This window comes from Dermacentor silvarum, chromosome 4 (genome assembly GCF_013339745.2).
Source record: "Dermacentor silvarum isolate Dsil-2018 chromosome 4, BIME_Dsil_1.4, whole genome shotgun sequence".
Classification (NCBI taxonomy): domain Eukaryota; kingdom Metazoa; phylum Arthropoda; class Arachnida; order Ixodida; family Ixodidae; genus Dermacentor; species Dermacentor silvarum.
Window position 1 is genome coordinate 12,164,236 of NC_051157.2, and position 26,205 is coordinate 12,190,440.

General features: G+C 50.8%; 1 protein-coding gene across 3 annotated transcripts in view; it reads left to right on the forward strand.

Annotated features, from left to right (window-relative positions):
* LOC119449458 (trinucleotide repeat-containing gene 18 protein) overlaps window positions 1-26,205 on the forward strand; it is a 491,760-nt gene that overhangs the window by 191,034 nt on the left and 274,521 nt on the right. For all 3 annotated transcript variants that reach the window (XM_049665214.1, XM_049665215.1, XM_049665216.1), the window contains one exon: window positions 9,644-10,273. In XM_049665214.1, the coding sequence (XP_049521171.1) occupies window positions 9,644-10,273 (630 nt within the window). The remainder of the gene's footprint in view (window positions 1-9,643; window positions 10,274-26,205) is intronic.

Here is a 26,205-nt window from a genome sequence, read left to right on the forward strand (position 1 = left end):
TAAGCCTTCTCGCCTGGCTTTTGTCTGTGCCGGCTGAAACCAATGCTCCACAGATGGCTGAGAAAAGACCGGACGGTGGTAACCGGTCTAACCGACAAACTATAAAGCACACCGCGTTATTATACAGTTCACTGCAGCGTGAAGCCATGGCAGTGGCCTTGACCTGTCAGCTCGGAGGATCTTAAGATTCACAGGAAGCGCTGCAATCGCCGAACCGCAGAGCACATCATGGCGTCGCTTTACTTATCTGATCTCTTTCGGAAAGTTTGGCCAGCAAGGTTGTGGCCAATGTAGATCTCCTGCGACTCAGGCTCGGCACGGTATTAATTTATTATAAACGAAAAAAAAAAAAACTGAAGAGGAAGAAGCGTAGCAAACCAGTAGTTTAGCTAACTGTCAACGTGGGGAACTCGAAGCTAACTTCCTCATTTATTGTTAAACTGCTTCTCCCACTATCATCATTTCGCATTTCGGTCACGTTGCATTGCTAGTTTGAATGGTCGTAAGTTACGCGACCGTGGTTCCTGGCGCAGTTCGCATTCGGCCTTGGAGATTCACCTGCTGCTCGTAACACATTCGTGAGCGTGCGGGCTCTCACCCAGGCGGTGCGTCTTTGGCCCGGCCGCTATCGGAAACCACGTCGGAGCTCGTATATATCTCCGGAAAGAAAAGTCGGCCCGTCACGACGTGGCCCTGCACCACCAGCACCACCACCCTGCAGACACAGCTGCTCGGCGCGAGAGAAAGAGATAGAGGTGGCGGCCTGTTATCGCGGCTTCCCGATGTAATACATAGTAAAGCGTTTCTTTTTTCTCTTTCCAAAGCGCCGTGCCTCGGCGCGCCGTCCCGAAAGCGCGATCGGCACGCGGCACCGACGTCGCCGGTTCGGGACGCGGAAGGTGCGAGATGAAAAGAAAACCATGCTGACCGGAGCTGTGTGCCACGGAGACAAGCCGCGAACATCTCAGGCAGGCTGTGTAAGAAAAAAACAAAGAAAAGGAAGAAAGAGTGCGTTTGTTCTGGCCATTGCCTGTTTCGGGGGGCTCCTAGCGCGCCTGAGTGGTGGCTGCTCGTGGGAAAACTGGACGTGATAAAGAATGAAAAGGAGGAAGCGTATGCAAATTAGGTTCGCGATAACAAATACTTCGTCTAACTGTAGGTGTTTGCGACCGGAAGAGACAACACTATTTAGACAGCTTGGAATGCAACCATTTATTTCTTTACCGGTCGGCGCTCTGCACGTGGTTCAGTCGCTGCCCTGTTTGTCTGTTAAGAAGCCCTCTCGAGAAGCAATATATTGACGCAAAGATAAAGCTTAACAGTACGCAGGATATAAGAAATACTCGAATGGTGGAGAGGGAGAAAATGTTTGCTTAAGAAATGGCAGGCAGGTCGGCCCGAAGTTTACTTGTCTGTCGCGACAATCGGAAGCGGAGAGAAAGAGGGTTATGAGGGCGGTGCACTTTTCACAGCTGTGACTCACCCAACATTGCATGCAGGACCGTCATATATATATATATATATATATATATATATATATATATATATATATATATATATATATATATATATATCAGCAACTTCAGCGACTGATTTTAGCAGGAATCCATACCCCCGGAACAAAGCCTGCTCATCAGCGTTACGGTTCATGTGCCATGTTGAACGCACAGCAGTTTGAAATACTGGAAAAGGGTAACACTGGGGTAAACGAGACAGCAAATGCACACCGTTTTTCTAACATTCATCCTTGCTTAACCATCCTGTTCGTACAGAGTTCATCGTTTTCACAGGTGAATAATCTTGCACTATAACCATTTAGGTACGTAACTATCGCAGAAAGTAACGAGAGCACTGTAGACGATATGCGAAAATTCCGCAAGCAGGCTTTCCCACATGCCTAACTTGCCTATAACTGTGATGGCCGACCTCCCGATAATAGCACTGTTGAAGCCACAGAAAAAAAAAAAAGAAAATGGGAAAGAAGTAAAGAACCTTAGATGGCGCGAACAACGGAGGGCCACTGGAATGGTGATCAGCCAAAATTTCGGTTACACTGACACTGTATTACCATTCTAGCTTGAGGTTCGACTTCTCCGTTAGGTAACACAAGCTCTGTGGGAAAACGCACTTGCAGATGTGCATATCGCCTCAAGTCAGAACGTCGCCGTTTATAGACTCAGTATGCACATTCTCAGGCTGGCTTCAGGAAGGGATATTCTACGATGGATCATATCCATGTCATCAATCAGGTAATAGAGAAATCTGCGGAGTACAATCATTCTCTTTATATGGCTTTCATAGATTACGAAAAAGCATTTGATTCAATATAGATACCAGCAGTCATAGAGGCATTGCGTAATCAAGGAGTATAGGATGCATATGTGAATATCTTGGCAAATATCTACAAATATTGCACAGCAACCTTGGTTCTCCAAAACAAAAGTAGAAAGTTACCTATCAAGAAAGGGGTCAGGCAAGGAGACACAATCTCTCCAATGCGATTTACTGCATGCTTAGAAGAAGTATTCAAGCTCTTAGACAGGGAAGGCTTAGGAGTGAGGATCGACGGTGAATATCTCAGCAACCTTCGGTTTGCAGATGACATTGTCCTATTCAGCAATAATGGGGACGATAATACAGCAAATGATTGAGGACCTTAACCGAGAAAGTTTAAGAGTGGGGTTGAAGATTATTATGCAGAAGACAAACATTCTGTTCAATAACCTGGCAAGGGAACAGTAATTCATAATCGCCAGTCAGCCGCTAGAGTCTGTAACGGAGTACCTTTATCTAGGTCAATTACTCACAGGGGACCCTGATCATGAGAAATAAATTTACAGAAGAAAAAAATTGGGTTGGAGTGCATACGGCAGGCATTACCAGATCCTGACTGGGAGCTTACCACTGTCGTTGAAAAGTAAAGTGCACAATCATTGCATTCTACCGGTGCTAATATATGGGGCGGAAACTTGGAGGTTAACAAAGAAGCTCGAGAACCACAAAGGACCGCACAAAGAGCGATGGAACGAAAATAGGCCTAACGTTAAGAGACAGGAAGAGAGCGGTGGGATCAGAGAACAAACGGGGATAGCCGATGTATTCTATTTGAGATTAAGTGTAAAAAATGGAGCTGGGCAGGCCATGTAATGCATAGGATGGATAACCGGTGGACCATTACAGTTACAGAATGGATACAAAGAGAAGGGAAGCGCATTCAAGGACGGCAGAAAACTAGGTGGGGTGATGAAGTTAGGAAATGTGCAGTCGCAAGTTGGAATCAGCTAGCACAAGACAGGGGTAATTGGAGATCACAGGGAGAGGCCTTCGTCCTGCAGTGGACATAAATATAGGCTGATGATGATGCACATTCACCAGTGTCCTTTCTTTCCCTCCTTTGTTTGATTCAGTTTATGCACTTGCTTCTGAGCAGAATAGCAAACCTCACGTCATCTGGCTGACTTTCCTACCCTTCCTTTCTTCGCCCTGACTCTCTGTCTTCGAATGTTTAAAATGCTCTTAAATGATCTTAAATGCGCCAGAAAGTTAGGTGACGACGGCCGGTATCGTAAAGTTTGGAATGGAACAAAAGAAGTGTGTGGCTTTTTGTAAACTCTGTACACGAGACTCGACTTGGTGTGTTGTCATACCTTGCGGTGACTGGGTTCCGTGGGTACACCGCCGGGCGCGTGCTTGGACCTCACGGGTGCGACAGACATATCGTTGGCTTCGTGGGTGCCTTCACGGTTGTAATGCCGAAAGGAAGGCAGCTGTGGCGTTTCATTTCGTACCGCGCACCTCGGCCAGATCGGGTTCGGTAGTGCCCTCCTACGAAACTCAGATCCAGCGGCGGTACAGGGACAGCTGCCCCGAAAAGTAGATTCTTGCCGAGCCGCCAGCGCTCTGCGATATACATTCTGTTAGTTTCAACTGCCGTCCATTGTGATCTGGGGACAACAATAGCGGTCGTCCAAGACCCGGCTTTTACTGACAGCGCTATGCGTCTGAGAGACAACGGCGAACAACGATTAGAAGTACAAGCTACGCTGTAGCTCTGCGCATTGCGCGACCTTGCATGACAAGTGGAAAGGGGGCCCGCGCCTGATGGATTCCGACTGCCCCAGGCAAGCGATGCAGAACCGAGTAGGCACTAATTCCCGGCCTGTGGCGCAGGCCGTCGATTGACGGGTTCTGCATGACCCCCTGGGAGATAGAGGCTGTTGGAGCGGCTGCGTTGCTTGAAGCTGGTTCATGCTCAATCAAGCCAGTGTGTCGTTGAGCGCTCCTGCTGCTATAGGAATGTCTCGACGAAGACAAACGTCCTGCGCTGTGGTGGACGGCGAGGCGTGCCTCCAGCGTTGACACGCTGATGGGAAAGGACTTCGCAGGTTAATTTATAAAAGAGGGGAGGGGGGGGGGTGCACTTGAATGAGCATTAGCGGTCGGGCAGCCTTATAATCGTACAAGGACTATCGCCGGTCCCCGGTGGTTGACTGAAATTGAGCGATTGTTTAAGAGAACAAGCCGCATATTGCAAGGATTTGACGAACGTGCTCTTTTTTTTTTTTTTTTTTAAGCGCACCGTATGTTGAATATGCATGGGCTTCTTTCAACTCGTGAACCCAGGCACTGCACATTTGTAGTTCCAGGGAAAACAGTGAAGGAAATACGTGCTCACAAGAGGCGTGTGATTGACGATGATCAGAAGTTGGCGTGGTGCCTGTTCCGAAGCCAGCTGCCTACAAAACACACTGGTATTGCGAATGAGTACGCCCATTTGTCTGCAGATCCTATATAGTGTCGAGCTAATAACAACGTCGGCGGCCGAAAAAGCGTCGTTACACGACACATACATGTTGGCCTTCCAAATGTGTGCAATAGAATGTCGATAAAATGGTTACAATGTGTGCGAACTTATAGAAGGATTGGTCATAATTCAATGCGTGCGATGTAACAGTCTTGGGGTGAAGCGGCTGCACTACGGGGCCGCACTAGAAATTTAATAAGAATTTGGCATTGCTGACCGAACGGAAAATATATCTGACGATTGTGACGTTATCAGTGAGAGTGGCTGCCGGTGCGAAGAGCTTTGTTCTGCGTGGTCGCAGCGCTCCGTAATATCGAAGTTCCGCTGTGCGCTATTGAGATTGGGCAATCCGGCACTTTGGCATTGGTCAGACGCTTTGCTGACGAAACTGTATATGTGTCCTGCACCTCAGCCTATTAAATACCGAAGTCTGTTCGTCACTAGCTTAACTAAATCTTAAAACTCAATGGAAAGTTATTGAATAATGTTGTTTATATTGGTCTGCTTAATTTGGCGAAAAAAAATTAAATTATGGGGTTTTACGTGCCAAAACCACGATTTGATTATGAGGCACGCCGTAGTGGGGGACTCCGGAAATTTTGACCACCTGGGGTTCTTTAACGTGCACCTAAATTTAAGTACACGGGTGTTTTCGCATTTCGCCCCCAACGAAATGCGGCCGCCGTGGCCGGGATTCGATCCCGCGACCTCGTGCTCAGCATCCGAACACCATAGCCACTGAGCAACCACGGCGGGTTAATTTGGCGAGTACATTGCACTGTCCGGCACAATGTTCGCGTTCAAGCGAGTTCTGAATGAAAACATTTTTTTTAAATTTTTATTATTATTATTATTATTTTTTTTTTTTTTTGCTGTTCGTTCGCTCGCTTGCTTGCTTGTTTGTTCACGAACAAACATGTTCGTTTTCGACGAATGCGTCACGAATCCTGCGCTTGCATGCACGCACGAATAAAGCACAGCTTCACATTGTTTGTCAACGATCTGCATTTGTTGGTATTCTTCCCCGTACTTCGAACTCCAAGACGGACATCATAACGCTTCAGACAGGCGACGCAGCAGCTTCGAGTAAGCGACGCACTTTGTGCGTCGTATGGTGGGAAACCTCGCTTTTACTCTGCCGTAAATACACGCCTCCCCCCTTGGCGCCAGCAGTGCACTTCACCCGTCTCTCGTACGTCCGGTCCATTTCCTACATATAAGGTACAGTATATACGTATTTGGCTGGCGTGGTTCATCACCCCCGTTCTTCCCTTATGGTCCGAGGCGTCAGCAGGTGAGACACGTCGTGTCTCACAGCGGTGTTGGTCTGAGCCGCACGTGTGGTGTAAGGAGAGGGGAAAGCAGAGGCTGACCCGCTGCACGCCGTTTCAACCCCACTTCAAAAGGGCCGCCGCTCTGGGGCATCGGCGGGGCTCTGCCAGGTTTACAGGCAAGGCGTCCACAGAGGATTCCTCGGATCAGCACTCCTAACTTTTGTTTCTATTTTTTTTTTCTTGTCTCCCAGTGTGTGTGCGTGCGTGTCTGCGTGTGTTGCGCCAGCGCCGCTTGCAGGCGAGTCGTAGCACTCGGTGCGATCCAGACGCGCCGCATTACCGTATGGGCGTCGGCCGCCGCTACGTAGACGAGCCCCCTGCGACGCGCTGCCGACGGTTCGTCTGTTGGCTGTGTGTGCCACTCAAAACGGTGCAACGTTGTGGAGCCTAAATGGTGTGCTGTGGTGATCGCAGCGCGGGAGAAAGTAGTGCAGCGTTTTGGCGGTGCTTCTAAGACGACTTTTGTTTTGTGATTGCCCATGTCCTGGCTTTAAAGTTAAACTTCGCTCGAGACATCGCGAAGATGCCTATTCGAATTATAAACTATTCGAATTCCGCGGAGCGCGGCTATTTGGGATAGTATCGTGAGAGATTTACCACTGCTTGGAGTTGTACGAGCACTATAGTATGTTCTAGACAGTGCGAGAACATTCATCTGCCTCCACCTTGGTCAATGTTCGTACCAGCCTCAAGTATTTGTAATCGTGCATCGACTCGAAGGGCTAGTACTAACAACCCGTACATTCCTTACCTTTTTCTGCTTTCACCTGTGGCCTTCAACAGTCGGGGCGGATTCCTGCAGTACATCCGGCAAGCCCTCTGATTGGTTCAAAGTTAGCTCCGGATTCCCCGCGTTTCTCAATACTGGGCCGGTCGCTGAACGTATTCCATTCTACATCTGGTTGATTCCTGATAGTGATGATGATGAATAGGTATTATTGCATGTAAAATACAAACAAACAAACAACACCCTTAGAAAAGAATTTACAGTGGTGAGCTATGACTCACCACTGTAAGCTAGGGAAATGCAGTGATTGTTTCCCCTTTCCCACACAAGCGAGCTCAAGCGATATTAGTCAGCGGCGTCGTTTACTTCATTTATCCACCTACAGGCGTCGCGACAACTGGTCCATTTTTAAACGTTGCTCCACTCAGCGCGCCAGTTCTTGAAGCGTATGGAAGACAGTTATTTCGCAACCGGTGGCATGCAATCGAAGATCTCCTCCACCCTTCGCGGTGCTGCACCGTTTTGAAGTCCGGGGAACGCGCAAGCTTCTGGCGCGCCGCCACTGCGCCGCCGCCGCTGCCGCCGGACGGCTTCTCTTTGTCCGGCGAGAGAAATCCTCCGGGGAATGCGCTTGCAACCCGGGTTATATGGCCCATTAGCGACGATGGAAAACTGTTCCGACCGCGCGCGTCGTCCATTGAAAGCGCCGTGAGCGATGGCTTAGGTCGAAGGAGACGCTTTGAGGACAGCCGCCACGCTCGCTGGCTGGCTGCGGGCTGTAGATCATGCCTGCACGTTCAACGAGGAGAAGGAGCGACGCGAGAAGGGCCCCGGCTGGATTTGAAGAGACACGTGTTTATACCTGAGCGGAAGCTTCGGGCGCTGTGGCGCGCGCGCGCAGCGCAATGGTGGGGCCCAGATATCGCGGCCACCACCGCGGGTGGTCCTCTCCGATTCCCGGACGGTTTCACTCTCGACGGGCCCGCTTATCTCGTTGCGTCTCGCGAGGTCGCGCGCGGGGCCAGGCATCTTCTTCCATTCTGTCGTCTGCTGTGCAGAGCTTCGGCGTGTAATTGCGTTCTTACGAATAAAAAGGCGGGGGAATTCTGTCACTTTGTCGCGCAGATTCCCTCGTGCTTGAACCGAGCGACAAATGCGTCCACGATTTGGGTCGGGTTGTCGGAAGTCGTTGTTGCGGCATACGTTACCATGGCGGCGCAGCGACGAGGCACTGTTCTGTGATGATCACTTCCTATAGTCTGCATGAGTCACGTTTAGTGTGTTTTCTGGTCTACAGGGAGTGTATACGTTTAGGTTTGCAATCTAGCTGCAGGGACTCGCTTTAGAAATAGTCTTGCACTTTTCGATATCGCGGCTCCCAGCATCTCATAAAGTGCGTGTCATTTCCGAACGCCGCACACGTTAGTAACGTTTGCGGTGAATCGAAAATTGAGTCACTGCTCGGCATACAGGAACAGGTGTCCTGCCGCTGAAGATGCGTGCAGTCCCCGCCAAGCAATCTACGCAAGCGCGCTCGTGAGGGGTTTAACATATATTGGGGCTGAATCCGTACCAGGCGACGCATCGGGCCCTGTGCCGGAACCGGATTCAGGGCTCACTATATTTCTCTATTAATGTCTGTGCACTGAATCGAAAATTCCAGAACCCTGCCGTTTTCGTGACCTCTCTGGCGTCGCGGATCCAGTTCTTCAACGCATCAGCTTTGGCGCCGCGCTCACAACGCGGTAATAAATACTAATAGCGCTATTACCTGCGGTTTTACGGCTCGCCGCAGCTGCAGGTTATTGGAGAGGCTTAAAGCGTAATAGCCTCGCGATCTAGGTCACATAAGCGCCGGAATACGCGCGCATGGGTGTAAGCGGCGCAATGCGAGACTTCTTTAGCGTGACGGCTTCGGCCGAGTCATTTGACCCGTGCATACCACCATCGATGCTTGTGCCACCGCCCACCCTCGAGCACTCGTGGTTGTTGTTGCTGCTTTGTGTTTGCGCTGTGTGACAAGGCTATGCCGACTCGTTTTTGAGCTCAGAGGTCGTGCTTTGAAATCGAGAAGGGTTTTTGTCTCTCTTTTTTTTCTAGTTTAGAAAATAAAAAGTCCTTGAAACTGGACACAGTATAGCTGTGATACAGTGGTCGCCTGTACAGGCAGGGCAAACCATCTTCGTTCTGGTTTCTAATTAGTACACTGAGTGATGTACTGAAATGCTGGCGCACTCAGTATGACGTGTTAAAGCCTATAGTCTAAAACGAGCTATACACTGCAGCCCCTTTAACCCACCAAGAGAGCGTGTCCAGTTGTTTCATGGCGTCGGGTCTTCTGTAGAACTCACAGGTCAGGAACACATACGTTGGCGAAGGGGGGCCTACTAATAAAGAGCACGAGCTTCCTAGTTCTTCTTTTGTGGTGAAATATTTTTAAACATATTCCACCTGAGATTCTTAACAACTATACAGCCAAAATATTGCGAACTGGGCGAGCTGAAAGGCATTCGTGATGGCCAACGCGCAGGACGAATAATCGGAAAGCAGCGCTTGACCCGTGTTTTCATATTCTTGCGTTCGCCTTCGTGCGCGCCGATCAGCGTGAATTTCACAGCCAGCTAATACAGAGCAAACTTGATTTGCATGGAAGAAGCCGTGGAAGGTGTAGGGGTTGCTGCTGGAAAGTTATCCCGCCACCCCTCTCTTCCAGTTGGGTTCTCCCGTGTACGTGCCACCGCAGAGTTGTAACGTTTCCTGTTCTCGTCGTTGTCGCAGGAACGGCGATTCACCACCGTCGTCGGGCGGCGTCTCGACCCGGGAGAGCCTGTGGCAGAAGGCCTCCTCGCTGCGGCAGTCGCTGCGGGGCCGCAGCAACCGCCACGATGCGGCTCCCGGCACCAGCTCCTCGAACCGGCGGCCGGCCTCGCTCTACCTGGCCGACTCGTCGTCCCGCTGCTCCAAGTCGCGCCAGTCGCTTCGCCGCGAGTGGGGCTCGCAGCGGGACCTGTCGCGCGAGAAACGCCACGCCACCGCTCTGCCGCACCCTCCGCCCCAACAGCAGCAGCCCCAACACCCGCAGCAACAGTCGTGCGACGCCGGCTCGGACCAGGAGCCGGACACTGCGTGGTCCTCGACGTGGACGCTGCCGGACAGCGGCAGCGTGCCGCTGCCCCCCAAGCAGCGCTCGCCGCGCAAGTTGACCAAGGACTCGGGTTACGAGACCAGCGGCGGCGGCGGCGGCGGGGCTCACGGAGAGCCCGACTACGTCAACAGGGAGTGGGTGTCCCGCGCTCCCAGTCCGCCGCCGTCGGGGTCCGGCCAGACGTCGTGCTCCTCGTCGTCCGGCACCGCGTCGGGTCCGCCCAGCATCGGACCAACTAGTCCCGTCGGCGCTGGTGGCGCGACGTGAGTGATTGACGATTCTTTTCCTTTGTCGCGTTTCGCGTCAGCGTGCGAGTACTCACAGGGTCGTCTAGTGTCAGAAGAAACGCCTCATTAGTATTCAGGCTGGCATAACTTCAACATGCCTTCTACTTCACGGGGGAAATGTGCCGAATACGACGCCTAATGGTGATACCGATAAAGGAAATAATCGTTGTCTTTATTTTGGGCTGAACATCAACTGCTATAGGCTCTTGAATACTAATGAGGTGTTAACCCTAAAAGTGGCGGGCCCTCTACGCGCACCGTGCAGAGGGGGGAGCGTTCGATGAGAAGCTTTCCTCCAAGTACCGCACTTAATTCTCAACCGCCAATAAAGGCCACCGTGAGGTTGGCCCCGGCCACGTATATATATATATATATATATATATATATATATATATATATATATAATATGTACTTTGGGATGTACTTTGCAACAAGGTCGCAGAAATGTTTTCAGTCCTGCCATGTCGCAATTTACAAGAAAGTGCAGTAGTTTTCTGGCTAACACGACTGACAGTACAGATAAAGGTATACTGTAAACGGTTGGGGCCTATATATTATATATCAACGGAACTAGAACCACGACTAAAACGAAAGCGCTTTTATGTTTATGACAATGAAGCAGAAGACAAAAAAGAAAACAGAGATAATGTGCGACCGAGCCGTCAGGCTTGTTATAAGAAGGAAAGCTGATTTAATATTGATTGTTAGTCAGAATAAAAAAGCAGATATCCAGACATTTGATCGTCCCGACTGGGTCAAGTCGGGACTCGGGACTACTACTCAAAAGTCGAGACGATGCCTCTAAATTCAGGACTGCTGGCAACCCCAGTTCCATGTGAATGGCTCCTACGATAAATCACTTAATATACATTTCGGTACATTTGTACATAATGTACTATCGACCAAAAAAAGTTTACGGACCAAGGGATCTCACAAATAGCTGAATATCTCCGCAGCCTCAAAACGCAGTCTGGTATTCCCGTTTCCAGCCTCTACTGGTATATGCGAACGACATTGTGATGCACGGTCTTACTGGCTACTTTTAAAGGCTGCTCGGATATTTAGCGTTTTCTGAGATTGCGTGGTCCGTAAACTTTTTTTGGCCGATACATATAACATATTGGTACAGATAGGTACATATACTTCCTTTCAATAAGAGAAAGGCAACTACAACGAAGGAAACGCTTTACAGGCCACCCGTGGGGCGTGATAAGCTAAAACGAACTTAAAAAGAAGAAAAACAAGAAAAAGAGGTGGTTACCTGTGCCGCAAGCAAACCTGTCGAGTTCGTAGCAGGTTAGCTCGCAGCGCGGAAAATGTATCTTCGTGCTGCTTGAAGAAATGAATGAAAATACAACAGCAGCAAAAGCGAGAAACACGTTGCCAAGATTCACAATACAGAAGCGCCCTCTGCAACCAGCATTTAAAGGGTGCGAGCGAGATGATAGCGAGATGTTCATAACCAAAATTAGGTCTGGCGTTCAGCTTACATATAGTCCCGCCCTGTGTGTGTCAACAAATTACATCATGCTGTGACAATCCCAATGTTGGCGGCAATGATATTGATGGTAAAAAGTAAAGGCAGTAAATAAGAAAGAAGAGTCCATAATTTCGAACGTTAGCTAGTGTAACAGTAAACAGACCGCGGAGTTCCCAACAGCACTTGCGCAACACGGATTTCTTGAATATAGGCAGCGTTTTCTTTACGCGATCCCATGGCCACTAAACACCGTTGTCAAAACGGCGTTTGTTAAAATTTCATCTTTGTCATCCAGCCCATCACTTACCAGCGACAATTCACAGCCTACACGTCTTACTCCTGTACGTGCATGCAGTCAACGTAAATGCGAAAGCGCGTTGTCTCTATAGAGCAACAATGGACTTCCTTAGTGGCAGGCTTCATTGTCACGTGAGAGCTTACGACACAAATGAACGGAAGCCTTTAACCGGAGCCCTGCGCACACCATCAGGAAGTGGTCGTTTCTTGTTTGTTTTGTGATGTAAGCGGGACGCGGGTTACCCTATATGTATACACACGCTTCTCCTTCGCCGCGTAATTCTTTACTTCCTTTCCGCTCGGCTTCCGCCCGTACCATGCGTACCCGCGCGCAGCCGCCTTAGCGGAACCTGGAAGTATTCCGATCGGCGCAAGTTTTGCACAATCGATGACCGCCGCCGCCGCGCGCGCGCTCATCGGTTGTCCAACGGTCTCTCGATTACGGCTACTTACCACCTCGTCGACGATCTTTTCTTCCTCATCAGCGGTGCGTGCAATTATGCGTTCAGGAAGCGTTTTTAGTCTTTCTTCGGCGGCGGGCGGACAGCCGCTCGCGTAGACACACGCGGCCTTCTTCCAATTAAGGCGAGGTCCCTTTATTCCGGGCTCGAACAATAGAGCGAGTCAGCGCCGTCCGGTCAGCGCCGCTATCTCCGGACCCAATCAGCCGTGCGTTGTGCAGCGGCGGTGGTAGTTGTACAGGGCCGTGTGCAATGGCCCCGCCATTCCTTGCGCGGGCAATCATCTCGGTGGTGCCGCCCGGGCGGGCCAGTTTAAATCCCTAGCCGCAAGAAATGAACTGATTAGCTCGAAGCTCCCCTCTCACACATAAAAAAGGAAAAAAAAAAAAAGCGTGTGAGATTGCTTGGTGCAGCTAACGAGGGAAGGAGAGAAGGCTGTTCGTTTCAACCCCTTTGATCGACGTCACTGCCTGTGGGTTAGGTAACCGCGGCTTAAGAAATGAGCGGCGCTCTTTTTTGTTCAGTTTGTCGTTGCGTTCGTCTTCGAAAAACGTGGCAGGATGAACGATGCATTGTGTGTCGCGAAGATCGCAGTGAGTTTCTGAGTGACATTGCGTTTTGTTTCGCAACTGGTAACGGCGGGTCGCTGTGCGCCGCGCCGTGCGAATTCTGAATACGATATGTTAAAAGCGAAAAAAAAAAAAAGAAAGAAAAACGGAGAACCTGTTGACGGCAAGAGAAAACAAGAGCATAGCGCTGCCCAAGTGCATACCTGTCTTCGTAATTTTTTGCGATAAAGTGAATAATGCATTTCAAAAAAAAGCACAAGCTCTAAAAATTAAATTATGGGGTTTTACGGGCCAAAACCACAATCTGATTATGAGGCACGCCGTAGAGGGGAACTCCCGAAATTTGGACCGCCTGGGGTTCTTTAACGTGCACCTAAATCTAAGCACACGGGTGTTTTCGCATTTCACCCCCATTGAAATGCGGCCACCGTGGCCGGGATTCGAACCCGCGACCTCGTGCTCAGCAGCCCAGCACCATAGCCACTGAGCAACCACGGCGGGTAAATCACAAGCTCTAAAGGTACATATGCTTCAACGTGCATTATCAGCTGCGATATTACTGATTATTACGTTTCAATTTCTTCTTTCGTTACATTTCTCACTTTAATCAATCAACATCGTGGAGGCGATTAATTTTGTCTATGCTGGTGCGGTTGCGGACACAGTAACGATATCCATGTCGAAATTAACTGAGCGGAAGCAGCGGAGACCACGTAATACGTAATACACGAAACACGAGCGCTTGGTCACACCTAAACTGTATTTCAACGTGGATTCATACCAACTTCTACTCAGTTATCTCTTCCTAGTTAGCCGCGAACGACTGGTGCACGCCATCTTCAGCTGCCGCGATACTGCACGCATTTAACGCGAACAGAATCGAAGCGGCAATACACGGAACGTATACCTCCGGCGTACATACTTTCGGAGCAGCGTCACTGCGTCTATTTCACGCCGCTCGATGCGTACGCTGTAATCAGAGCAGAATTAGGTTCCATCTGAAGTTGCAACTTTAAGTGGCCGCCATATGGACATCCCCCCCCCTACCCATTTATTATTATTATTATTATTATTATTATTATTATTATTATTATTATTATTATTTGCCGTGATCACAGCGTCGGCATCGCGTGGCCTTCAACGGCCGGGCGCCTTGACTCCGCTAACGCCACAAAGTTGCACGCTTCGTGTGGGCGCTCCCATAACACCGCGTACTGCACCGCGCCGATTCTTTTGTCGACAGCGGCGATTCGCCACGGCTAACGAGAGCCGGAAGCTGACCCCATATATAGGCAGTGATCGGTTTCAAGTACAGGTAACGAACGCAACGTCGGATCCTTATATAGTCATATGGACGCGGCGCTGATCGAAGAAATGTGAGGGTATATTATACGCGCAGGAGGTTCATGGCAGTAACGTCGAAAGATTTAAGTGAACGAGTGGCAGCTAATAAAAGTATACCTAGCTTATGCCCGTTTTAATACCTTTCATGTTCTGCTCATCAGCTGGTTTGGATTAGAAGGCCGGCGATTTTTTGGTGTGGTGGGCGACCTTATCTCAGTTGAGCCCGTTAATCACCCATATAGAGCAGCTGCCACCACGCCACGAGACGCGTGCTTGAAGGCATGCCTACGGTATGCAGTCTATACAGTGATGAAGGCACAACGATAATAATAACTGTGCGTTTTCTGTGGAGCTCCGTCACGTCTCCCTGCGCATGCGTATAGCCGCGGCTGGGGCGCAGGCATGTCGTGGCCAACCGTATATATATATATATATATATATATATATATATATATATATATATATATATATATATATATATTTACGCGCGCTACGATAAGCGCTCGTTTTTTTTTTGTTTTTTTTTTTCTTTCTTGAACGGCTGCTTGGAACGATTCCAGAACGCGAGTGTATAGCGCTTCAAGTACGAGTAAAAGCGGCGAGCCGTCAGCAAAAGAATTCGAGCGTTGCGTGGCGTGACTGATGGCTTGCAGTGCATGGTTGTCTCGGGCACGAGCTCGCCCGGTGCGCGATTAGCGAAGGAGCCGAGAGGAAAATGCAAATTAACTGTTAGTAAACTGTGCCCGGGGCGCCAGTGCATTCCTGGAGCCGTATTTTTGCAACGGTTCTTTAAGGCCACTTTTTTATTTTTTTATTTGCTGGGTCACTAGCTCGCATGAAGCCGCGCCCCCGCTCTCACAGGGATCGGCCACACCTGATGGACGGATAGTAAGAAAGGAATCGGAAAGGAATAATATATATTAAAAAAGGAAAACGAACTTACAAGATCACAGCTCCAAGTTAAATTTGTCCCCCGGGTTTCTTTAACAGCGAAGCTGTTTAAGCCAGCCGTAATTTGTGGTTCGTATCAAGAAACTATCATCATCGGCAATGAAGAAAAAGTAAACTTTCCTGCCGAGGCAGGATTCAAACCTGAGTACCCACGGTCCCAAGGCGAGCGTCGCAACCACTAGGCTATACAGCCACACTTGCATAACTTGCATTTATGCTAACCATATGATTACGTTCGAGCGTCGTCGTCGTCTTCGTCCACAGCAGGCGCGTTCGCACGCGCTCGTGCCAATTCTCTGCCAGGTGAAGAAGAGGTGTTGCGCGCGGTGCTCGGGAGAGAGAGAAACAAAATGAGAGCGAGAGAGAGAGAGAGACACGCATTCACGGAGCGGGTCTGCTGGAACGCGTTGTCGGCATTGGAACGCGGTGGAATGCGGTGTCAGCATTTCGGCCAGCTTCGCTGTGTCTTGAGCTTTGCGCGGCCTAGTGCAAGCTTTCGCCTTTTTTTGCGCTCCCCTTCCCTATATGAATGGCGCCGCCGGCCGAGAATCGAACCTACAATCTCTTGCTCGGTAGCGCCCGTTGAAGTCACCTTTAGAGTGCGAGAACTTTGCTAGCGATGGCCTAATATAAGGAATCCGGCTGAAGCGATAGCGAATAAGATTGGTCGTGTTACTATCTGTTAAAATAAAAACAAGAAAGTGTGACATCCCAGTCAAAGTATATCGTTAATCAGAGCGCGAACATAATAGACAAAGCACAAGATTGACCACGCAAGCGTTGAATGAAAAGCACTTATTCAAAGGAGAAATTGTTTTACACTCGACAATAGCGCGCAGCTGAAAGCTGTTCTACCGGGCCAAACCTGGGTCACGCTGAGACCAGTCAGCGTTCAAGTGAAGGCGCCAGCGTGACTGTAGCGACAACCACAATGTTCTCCCCGTCGCTAATTTCTACCGACACGCGCAACTGCGACAATCTCGGTCGTCCAATCGTCGCGCTCTGGAAGATCACACGCGTGCACCCGGCTACAAGCTGTTTCATTTGCGACTCAACTGATTGCGTGTACCGGAGGCGATGACTCGGCTGATTTACTCGCCGGCTCGCGCTGCTTAACCATTCACGCGTCTCCCTTTCCCGGTGAGTATCGCGATGCCCGACGGATCGTATCCGAGCGGGTTTTATTGCACGCGCCGTGAGCTGCGTACCTAAACCTCCCCGGGCGAACGTTAACGGCCAATTAAAACACCGACATTCGGGGGCCGACCATTAAACCGGCTCTCGCACCCTCTTCGCATATACGCTGCCACGTCGCTTAATCGACAGCTCGCCAGCCGCACACTGTCCCCTCCTCCGCCTATGCTGCGAAGCAACGTGCTCCGAGGTGCTCCGTCAATTATTGATCCGTGCGGGGGTTGGCACGAGTGCTAAAGGTTGTCGCCTCCGAGTCGCCCGACTCACTCGCAGCCAGCAGGCGCCGGTAGCGCTGTTTGGCCCCAGATGAAAAGATAATAAATGGAAAGAAGGAGCCATTACCATTTCCCCCCTCTCACAATTTCTACGATGTGTACGCGGGATAGAGCGGAACTTCCGTCTTCTCGATCGGAGGTAGAAAAGCCCCCAGTGTGGTTTCTTTCTCTCTCTCTCTCTTTTTATGCAATAATCGACGTTTCCTGACTGTAACACTCACGCGCAAAACATGAAATCCAGGAAGCGCTAGAGGTTACACCTAAAGTTGCTTCCGCGGGCTGGTTCTTCGCTTCTGTCGTGGCGAAATATAGAGAGAAAGAGGTGGCAGAGGGAGAGAAGAGATTGTTGGGCTAGCGTGACTTGCTCCTATAGATGTAAGAGCAAGAGAGTAGAAGGCTCGGAAAATTTTATGGGATCAAATCAATGAGCAATGCGCAGTAAACCGATGAGCAATGGGCAGCTGACGGAGGGCAAAAGCTGAGATGTTCGGGCAAGTAAGCTTTCCCACAGTATACTGCGTGGCAAAGCCCGCCTTCCGTTAACTTACGCCGAGAATTCTCGAATAAAAGAGCGAGGCCCCGTGTTCAAAGAAAGCTATGGATACGTGCGTAAACAAAATTTGAAGAAAATACAGCCCAATAAGCTCAACATTCGATAATCACGTGCATTATATCGGCCCCTGTTGTTGTTTCTTTCCCTCTTCCCCTTCCCCCAACGCTCATAGATGCAATACGTTGACATGTGAGCGTCTGGCCAACTGAAGAGCTTGTAAATGCGAAACAACTGAATCGCGATCAAGTATTGTGCACTATGACAACGGCAGTGGTAAAACAAAAGAACAGAACGGTCACCAGATGGGCATAGTGCGTTGTGCCCGTTGAAGGACATAAGTTTAATACTACTGCATCGCATGCACATCGCTTTAAATCTATGGTGAGATCGGCGAAAGAATAAATTACATTGCCTAAATCGAGACAACAAATTCCCTAAAGTAGAGGCATCCTTATTGGATGTCGGTAAGTTATTGAGCGTAAGTTAACTCATCCCTGCGTTAGTACAGAGAAGTAGGTGCCTCGGCACAGCAACCGCATCTCTCCTGAATCACTCGGAACAGTCGCCGCTTGTACCAGTCTCTCTCACTGTAGACTCCAACAACCGCCTATATAGACTCCAACCGCCTATATAATCGAGCAGACACAAATACTCGACAATGTCGGATACTGCATTCTCAAATTGAATACGAACCGAATAGCAAGGATTATTCGATTCTTATTTCGAATATTCACGCACCCCTAAAACAAGGTAAACTAGAAGGCCAAGGACAGTGGTTTTAGAACACCTCAGCCATGGGGAGTCAAGCGTGCTACCGACCCCTGCAGTAGTGGGTCAGGTGGAATATATATGCCAATAGCTCAATATCCGAGTGACTTCGAGATATTTAACGAAGACTGAACTTCAATGTCGATTTCTACATTCACACAGGGGTTATGAGGTTATGCCAGAGTGAGTCTCTATCGCATACGATGAACTCATTCCAAATTTTTTTCTCGAAGCGCAACCTCAGTTATTGCCCATCACTGGGGATTATCAGTGCGTATGGTAAGCGCACGCTGCAGATTGCATTAGAATGCCTGTCAAGGTCCACCACCAACTCCAGCGCGCATATGATTAAGCACGTTCCTGCGTTTGAAGTATGCATCGCACGAATGCAAGATTACACCTTGTGCTCGAACTTTGATTGTCGTCGGGCAATCATGGAACTACTGGAGTTACGCGCGAAGAGCCTACGGCAGTTGGGGTGCCGCTGCACTAACAAATTCTCCTTGACCGCAATGCTGGGCCTTTGGGTTTGACTGCATTAAAATTCAGGCGCTGCTTCTACGCCGGTAAGATAAATGATTCTGATGGTGCGGAGAGTTACAGAGTCCAAACACGTCGCGCGTACCACAGGTAGTGGGTCGAGAGTATAACTTGGCTAACGTATACTATCGACATTACCAGTTTTGTTCATACGAAACTGCGCTTTCTTCAAAGTACAATATGAATTCCCAACATGGCGCCGCGATTTAAACGCTCCATTTCCGTCCAAAATGCCACTTACTCGTATATCGATGCTTTTTCGCCGTACCATTGAATTCGTCACGGCAAGAAAGCTTTGAAATAATACACCCGAGCAATTTGCATGCATGGGAGCGGTCATCCTCGCTCCTCTCCTGCATTTGCGCGCTTGCAGCAAGCCAGTGATGAGAGTATCGAACCAAATATATAACAATATTAAAAACAAGTCTCGTGGCATCTATGTCCAACATTCTTACGTGATCACGCGCAATTATACGGTGTTTCAACAGAGAGAGAGAGAGAGAAGTTTATTGATGCGAAATGCAGAGAGGTCGGCCTGAGGTAAATTCCTCTAGCCGTTCACTCCTTTGCAGTGAGTGAAGTATGTGGTTAGCTTTGTAAGAGCCTTGTCCCTAGCGTAGTTACGGCATTCTGCTTGGCATTACGAGACAATGATAACGCAGTCCCATCGCGGCCGAGCCACTAGAGCTAGCCCAATGCAGCCTCCTCCGCTATACCGTGATCGGTACGTGGTGTTTGTACTAACGAACCGCTTTGCGATGAATACGGGCGCATGTCACTCGCTTGACCATGTAGCTCTTGTATTCAGGGCCTCATTAGCCGCGACGACACAGCCGTTTAGCTTAAACCATAAAGTTTCATATGAAAATAACTAGATGTAACTACATACCGCTAGTGTTTACGGGAGCTACAAGTGTGACGCTTCACCCAGCAAAGGAATTCAAGGTTAGTGCGTGTATTTGCCTAAGCTTCGTCCTTCTGGCTTCAAACGGTCTTGTGACTTTGAAAATCGATCGCTTTCACCGAAATATTTCGCCATAAGTACAACGATTCGCAAATTACGCAGGTTGCCTCGCTATAATAAGAAAACCTTGATCCCTCGGAAATTTAGAAAGATGAAACGTATTAAATAACGCCGCGACAAGAAAGTTTGAAACAAGAAGCCCCGAAGATTAGCCGGATGCACTTGCTATCCGTCATTGTCGTGGTATATCTGCATGCACATCGCAGCGCCAGTGTTGCCTCTAGTAAATTTTGCAGTTAAACTCTGTGGCTTTGTCAACCCTGCACTCCTTTAGTGAGACCGTATAGAACACGGCCAGACGGTCCCGCCTGCGCCCCTCCTTTTCCCCACTGTTCCCGGATTATCCGGCGTGGTGGCCCGACCGTGCAAGAGAGTGGAGGCCGCTGCCGCCGCGATGACCGCCGGTAGGCTCGCGCCCTAATGGATGGGCGGCCTTTCTCGCCGGCGTCAGCTGCAGCCGAGCCCGAACGCCGGGTGACGCCGCCGCCAACAGGCGCGGAGAATGGCTCTTCTTCTCGTGAAGAGCCGCCCCACCTCCTCCTCGGCGTACGAACACCCTGTCCGGGGCATGGAGCTGGACGTGCGCTCTCCTCGGCGGCGCTCCCCCACTCCTCCGCGGAGGCGCCGGTCATTTCTTGCAGCGCGCGCGGCGACGGCGGGAAGTGAAGCCGGGGGCCGCCGCCGTTGTATCGTCGAAGCTCCTCGCCCCGTTCGTCTGTTGTTGGCGCACTTTGTTTTGCTGATGCTGCCGTCCGCCGTGCCGCTGTCAGCAGGAGTAGCGGTCACCGCAGCTGAAGGGGCTGAAGCCGCTGCGTGAAGAGGGAGGAGAATTCTGCGTGGCCCAGATACAGGACGTCGCGAGTTCTTTGCCTATACGGTAGCTATAATGCGAGCGCCTTCCACATCTCCTGGGCCTGTTGCCGTGGCCGCTTCTCGTATAGTAGCCCTCGATGGTTCCTCTTCGGCGGCCGCGCTAAATTTTGCTCTCCCGAATTGACGCTCGTCCGCCCTCCCGCAGTGTCCGTGACGTCCAAGTTTGCACGGTTCTCGGAACATGATGATGCTTCGTCATCAAGATGCAATGATGAAATGGCAATGATGACACGCCTAAAGGTTAGGAATGGCTGCAAGCTAGAGAAGGGGAAACAGAAATGTTAACTGGAGATACGGCGTGTGGTCGCCGTGCCCTAGGCAACGTGTCGTTTGTGACACGCGAACTAAGGTGTCGGTCGCCGCACCTGAAGCACTGTGTCGTCAGCTGCATAAAGTATATCCCTCCTGTTTTCTGTCTATCTCCCCTTCTATCCTCACTTCCTGTCCATTACTCTTGTTTCCTCTACTGGCCGCAGTTCAGGTGTCGGCCGTTATGATAGAGAGCGAGGGATAAAAGGAAAGACAGGAACCAGACAATATCTTCGGTTGGCTGCCCTGTACTGGTGAAGAGGAATAGGGGTACGATAGACGAGAAGAAAGAAAGAAAAAAGGACACGACAAGAATGAACAATACCTGGATAACTGTGTGGGCGATATCACACAGTAAAGGCGCTACATAATCCACGTATGTTGCATACGGAGATTGTATATCTCTGTCTAGCATTATACACGGCGTCAGGGCCCCACAAGAGCCTACGCGTATATATCTGTAGGCGACACTGAGCCGCAATGCTAGACAGTTACATTGCGGCCAGAATGAGAATTTCCATTAACTTCCTCTATTGCACCCTTACATAAAACACCCTTAGGTAACTTAAGGACAAGACGGCATCCGACACGGCAAGGGATGCCTTTTAACCCTCCAATGGTCAAATTCTCGGTCATCGTGAACCTGGTCGTCCACAAAAGGGCCAGTGATTGCCACCTTCGTGACCCGAGAGCGATGGTACCGGGCGCGGCTGCTCGCCTGTCCTTGAATGCGTGAGTCCCGTGGCGCGGTCAAGCAGCTCGGGCAATCGAGGGCGACCTCCCTTCTCTGTTTCAACGCGACACAGGGCAAGGCCGCGCGCGCGGGATCACGCAACGACGCAGTGGCCGGCCGGCGTGCGTGCGCGCATTCTCCGCACACACAAGAGACCGGGTTATGCACGCGCCCGCGCCACACCGCTGCTCGATCACGGAAGGGCGTCGAATCTCGGCCCCGGACAACGTGGGGCCTCTCACACGAGTCTTGCATACGGTGCTTCTCGCGGCCTCACGTGATTGCGGGTCTCGCGTTGCGCGCTGTCACGTCGAGTTGACGTAGGTGAGAAAAACTCGGGCTGACAGAAAGCACGCCCCGACGCGTCAGCGCGGGAAATCGCCTTGCCTCGCGTCGCCGGCCCGACTGCGAGCCATTTCGGCTGACTCGTCTGTCTCGTGAATGTATGTTCTAAATTCGAGGGGGTCGTGGGGCGCATTGAGGCTTATACAAAGCCAATAGCGGTTGTTTCACTGCTCTTTGTTTTACACACTGACACAGCAGAGAGAAAGACAGAAAGATAGACGCGCGTCTAGCAACTGTTACTACATATGCGCCACTCAGTAATCTCAAACGAAGCACGCTTCGCAACTTTTACCTTTTAATGCAGGTGTACACTAGGACCATAATTTTTGTTGTCTATTCAGTAGAGCTGAAACAGCACAAATGTATCTACTGTAGCCCATATCTTGTTTTATTCACAATGCTACCTCGCAAAAAACAGTCGGATTTCTCAAGTCTTCGCTCGGTATCGCGTAGTTGAAACGCTCTTACGTGGCCGAACGCGTCATTGAGAGTCGTAAACCTCTCGTGGGTTTGCAGATTGGCTTCCTAGAAAGAGCGCCGGGCCTGCACAAAAAATCTGAGATGCTGCCACCTGAAATGTACAAGTAAAACTGTCTATGAACGCCACTTGTTTACCGTGCTGGTTTCTGAAGTCTCTCATCGCTGAAAAGAGACGCACGTTGTGAAGTTAGCAGTCAGCGAGTGCGCATTCCTTATGTACAGACTAGAACTAAGTTGGAGGTGCACGAAGGAAGGCTCAGATCCCGTTTGCGTAACTCTGCAGTACGGTTATCAATCGCTTGCACGTTTATGGACAATTGAGGCTTCGGCGAACCGGCTTAGCTGCTTAATTCTCAACATTAGATCTTAAATACATTCTACGGTCTGGACAGCTTCCGTGCAAACACTGATGGTTCACCGAACCTTGTGAATATATGAAAGAGCAATGTATACCAATGCCGCTTCGAAACATCGCCAGTGAAGGACTGACTCTATGTAGGTGTACTTTAACGGGTCGTCGATGTTCACATAACTAGGGCCAGTGAACTTGAACTGAGCAAGCGTACTTGCTCCGTCTCCGTGCACATTCCGTCGTTCCGGCGTCAAGGATTTGATCGACACCAATCGCGCTTGCTTACCCGTATACGCATCAGAAAACGCACTCAGTAGAACAACACGACCTTTCGTCAGCCGATCAAGTCGACCTTTCGATGTTCCCACTTTAGGCGAAAGAAATGCGTAGACACGCTACGCTGCGTACTCACAAGATCGCCCCACGCACTTCGTCAAGCGAGCTCGCCGAGCATTCTGGCCGCTCATTTGCGCGGAACGCGACGCTCGCAGCTACCTTACGCGGGGCGCGTGCAATCGGCTCCTCGGCGTGCTAGACTCGTGGAGACCACACGGTTCGCCGGCGCTTCGCGTCGCAGTCACCGCCTCGCTACCAGAGACCGTTACCGGCAGCACGCGCAACAATGGCTCGTCTTTCAAATCGTCGTTGGTGCGTTCCGAAGGCAATCACACTTTGGAGAAGAACGCAGACCTCGAGTTTTAGAGCTGTGGACATTGCTGCCGTTTGTTTCCCCCGGCGTCAAATACAAGAAAGTTTGCAAGCAGCCTGGGATGCCCTTGGGCAGGCCTACACCGTGCCTCGTTGGTAGAGACGACGTCGTTGGCTTCGACGCATTGTCTCGGACTGCGCTTGCCGATTGCGGGAGCACTTGACGTCGGAGTCGTGCTCTGCTGGCTACCACCACCGCGCGGAATGACGCGCGCCTCCGCGTAGCCGCCGCGGCACGCAGGGAATGCCATCTGTTGCTTTCCCAGCGGGGAGCCGGCCGGCGCTGACACACTAACGCCCGGGCCAGGTCCGCCGCCGTCTCTCTCTCAACGCTGACGCTCGGTGCCTCCGGTTCGGGCGGCAGCGCCGCGATCGGGTGTGCGCGCGCGCCGCTTCCTTTCCTCGTCCGCGTAGTCCCAACTTTTCTCGCGCACCACAATGGGTCGACAAAGGAGATGGCGGATCTCATGCTAATGGGGGCCGTGACTTTCGCGCCGTCGAGGCGTCCCTGTTTCTCCCCTTTTGTTCTTCTCTTATTCTTCCCGGAGCTGCTGCTTCTGTCGCCTGGGCGTGAGCTCGCTTTATTTTTGAAGACTCACTGGTCGACCGTGCGCCCGCTCCTTCAGACGCGGACGTGCCGGTGAGGAAGGCGAGCCACGCGCATGCAGCCGTCAAACTCCTGCACGAGCCGTGGGTGCTGCGATATATCTCTCGTTGCCCTTTCTTTCCCGCTCGCTCTCTTATTCTCGGCGATCCGTAGGCCTTTCTTGTTTTCCCTTCGCAGCACGCCTCACGCGCGCTTGCTTGTCAAAGATTGCGGCAGCGACAGCCGGCCAGCCCCGGTCGTCGTCGGCGCCGCCTTCGTGGATGGGCAGCCTTGGACGACGACCGTGCTGTATTGTTTGGCGCCGCACAACGAACGGCGTGTGAGCAACGGTCGAAGGCGAAAACGCGGGCAGGGCCGCCTCGCGCCGGGCCCGTCGAAGGCCCCGCGTGTTCTACTGCGCCGATGTCGGGCAGTGGGCGGCGGCGGCAACGTGGGCTGCGCTGCCTTCTTCACGGCGCGGCCGCGCTCCGGTCGGTCGTCGGTGCGTGTCTGTAGCCGCGACCGCGGACCGCTAGCTAGCCGCCTTGACCAGCCTGCAGCCACCCCTCCCATGCCCAACATCCCGTGGCACCGCGGAGCCAGTATCGCACCGGAATCGCGAGCGCGCTCCCCTATAGCTGCGTTCGCGAGGAGCACATTTCGTCTTTGTCTTCTTTCCGTTCTCGCGAGGCGCCCGCTGTGTGCCTGTAAGGTGCGGCTTTCTGTAAAGCAGCACGAGTTCCCCTTTTCCATTGTGTGCCGGTATCTGTAACGCCGCCTCTGCCCACCTACTTTTGACGGGCATCTCGACAGATTCCCCCCCCCCCCCCCTTCTTTTATTGTTTTTTTTTCTTCTGATGCGGTTGGTGTATAAAGGGGGTCCCGATTTCCATAAACGCCGAAAGGCGTCACGTTGAGCACTGTTTTGCGTGCATGCATGCGTATACCCGGTTCTCGGCTTCCTTCTTGCTTTGCCCAACACGTAGTGACTCCTCCTTTCTATTTCAGCGTAGGAGAGTATATGGCGCTCTGTATTCAGCTGAATCTGAAGACCATGCAGAACACTGCCTCTTAAGCGCTATGCTTACATTTCTCGGCTTTTTGTCCTTCTGCCTCACTGACGCCGTATTTGTACCTCCCCTTCTTTTCCTTCGAGGTCTTTTTCCTGTTGTAGAGGTCCGGTGCCCACTGTATTTTTTAATTTTTGCTCGAGGCGGCAACTTCCAGTCACTCACGGCTGACTTCTCGATGGCGCGAAATTACACGGACATTGGTCTTGCTTTTCATTGGTCCTGCGGAAGCTGCGTAATCCACTTGTTCGTTCCTACTCAAGGGCGCGCACAGTAAAAACGGTCTTGCCTTTCGCTTGTAAAATACGACTGACTGTCCTTGTTCAAATGATCCTCACATTTCAAGCGTGATTTTTCGCGTTTCACGTGCACAGTGGTCAAGACGAATGTATTGTCCAGATAACACGTCATTTATTTTTCTTATATTCCAGTTAGATCATAGACATAGAGCTGATTGGCTTTCTGCTTAACAGATCTGCCATATGGTTAGCCGCGTGCAACCAACTTTGATATTTCCGAGCTTACTGAATACTCTGGAAGCGTGTGGCTACTACGTTTTCGATTAAACAGACCTTAAGGTGCCTCCTAGTGAAAGCTGACACAATTACCACATGTGATTATTAGCGAGTTATGTCTATGAACGCTACCGTTTACACCATGATCACGGCGTTATGAGGTTTACCTTACTGAGGCAAACGTAGACACAAAGCAGACTTAACCGAGAGCCACTGTTATCAATAAGATATTAATTAGCTTGTCGGTCGCGTGCTGAGGTGTGTTTTGTGTGTGTTGCGTGTCAGTTTGTTTCTCCTCATTCCCTCCCATCTGGAGTATAGCATGCTAGTTGAGTCGCCAGGCAAAACTTTACACCTTTCATTAAATGGCATCTCTCTCTTTAAAGCATGGCAACAATTTAAGTAATTACGTACTACAGGAGTGCGGGTCGAGATACCCCAAGTTCAGCAAGGAGGAGTGAGACTCGCCTCTGCGGTGCCC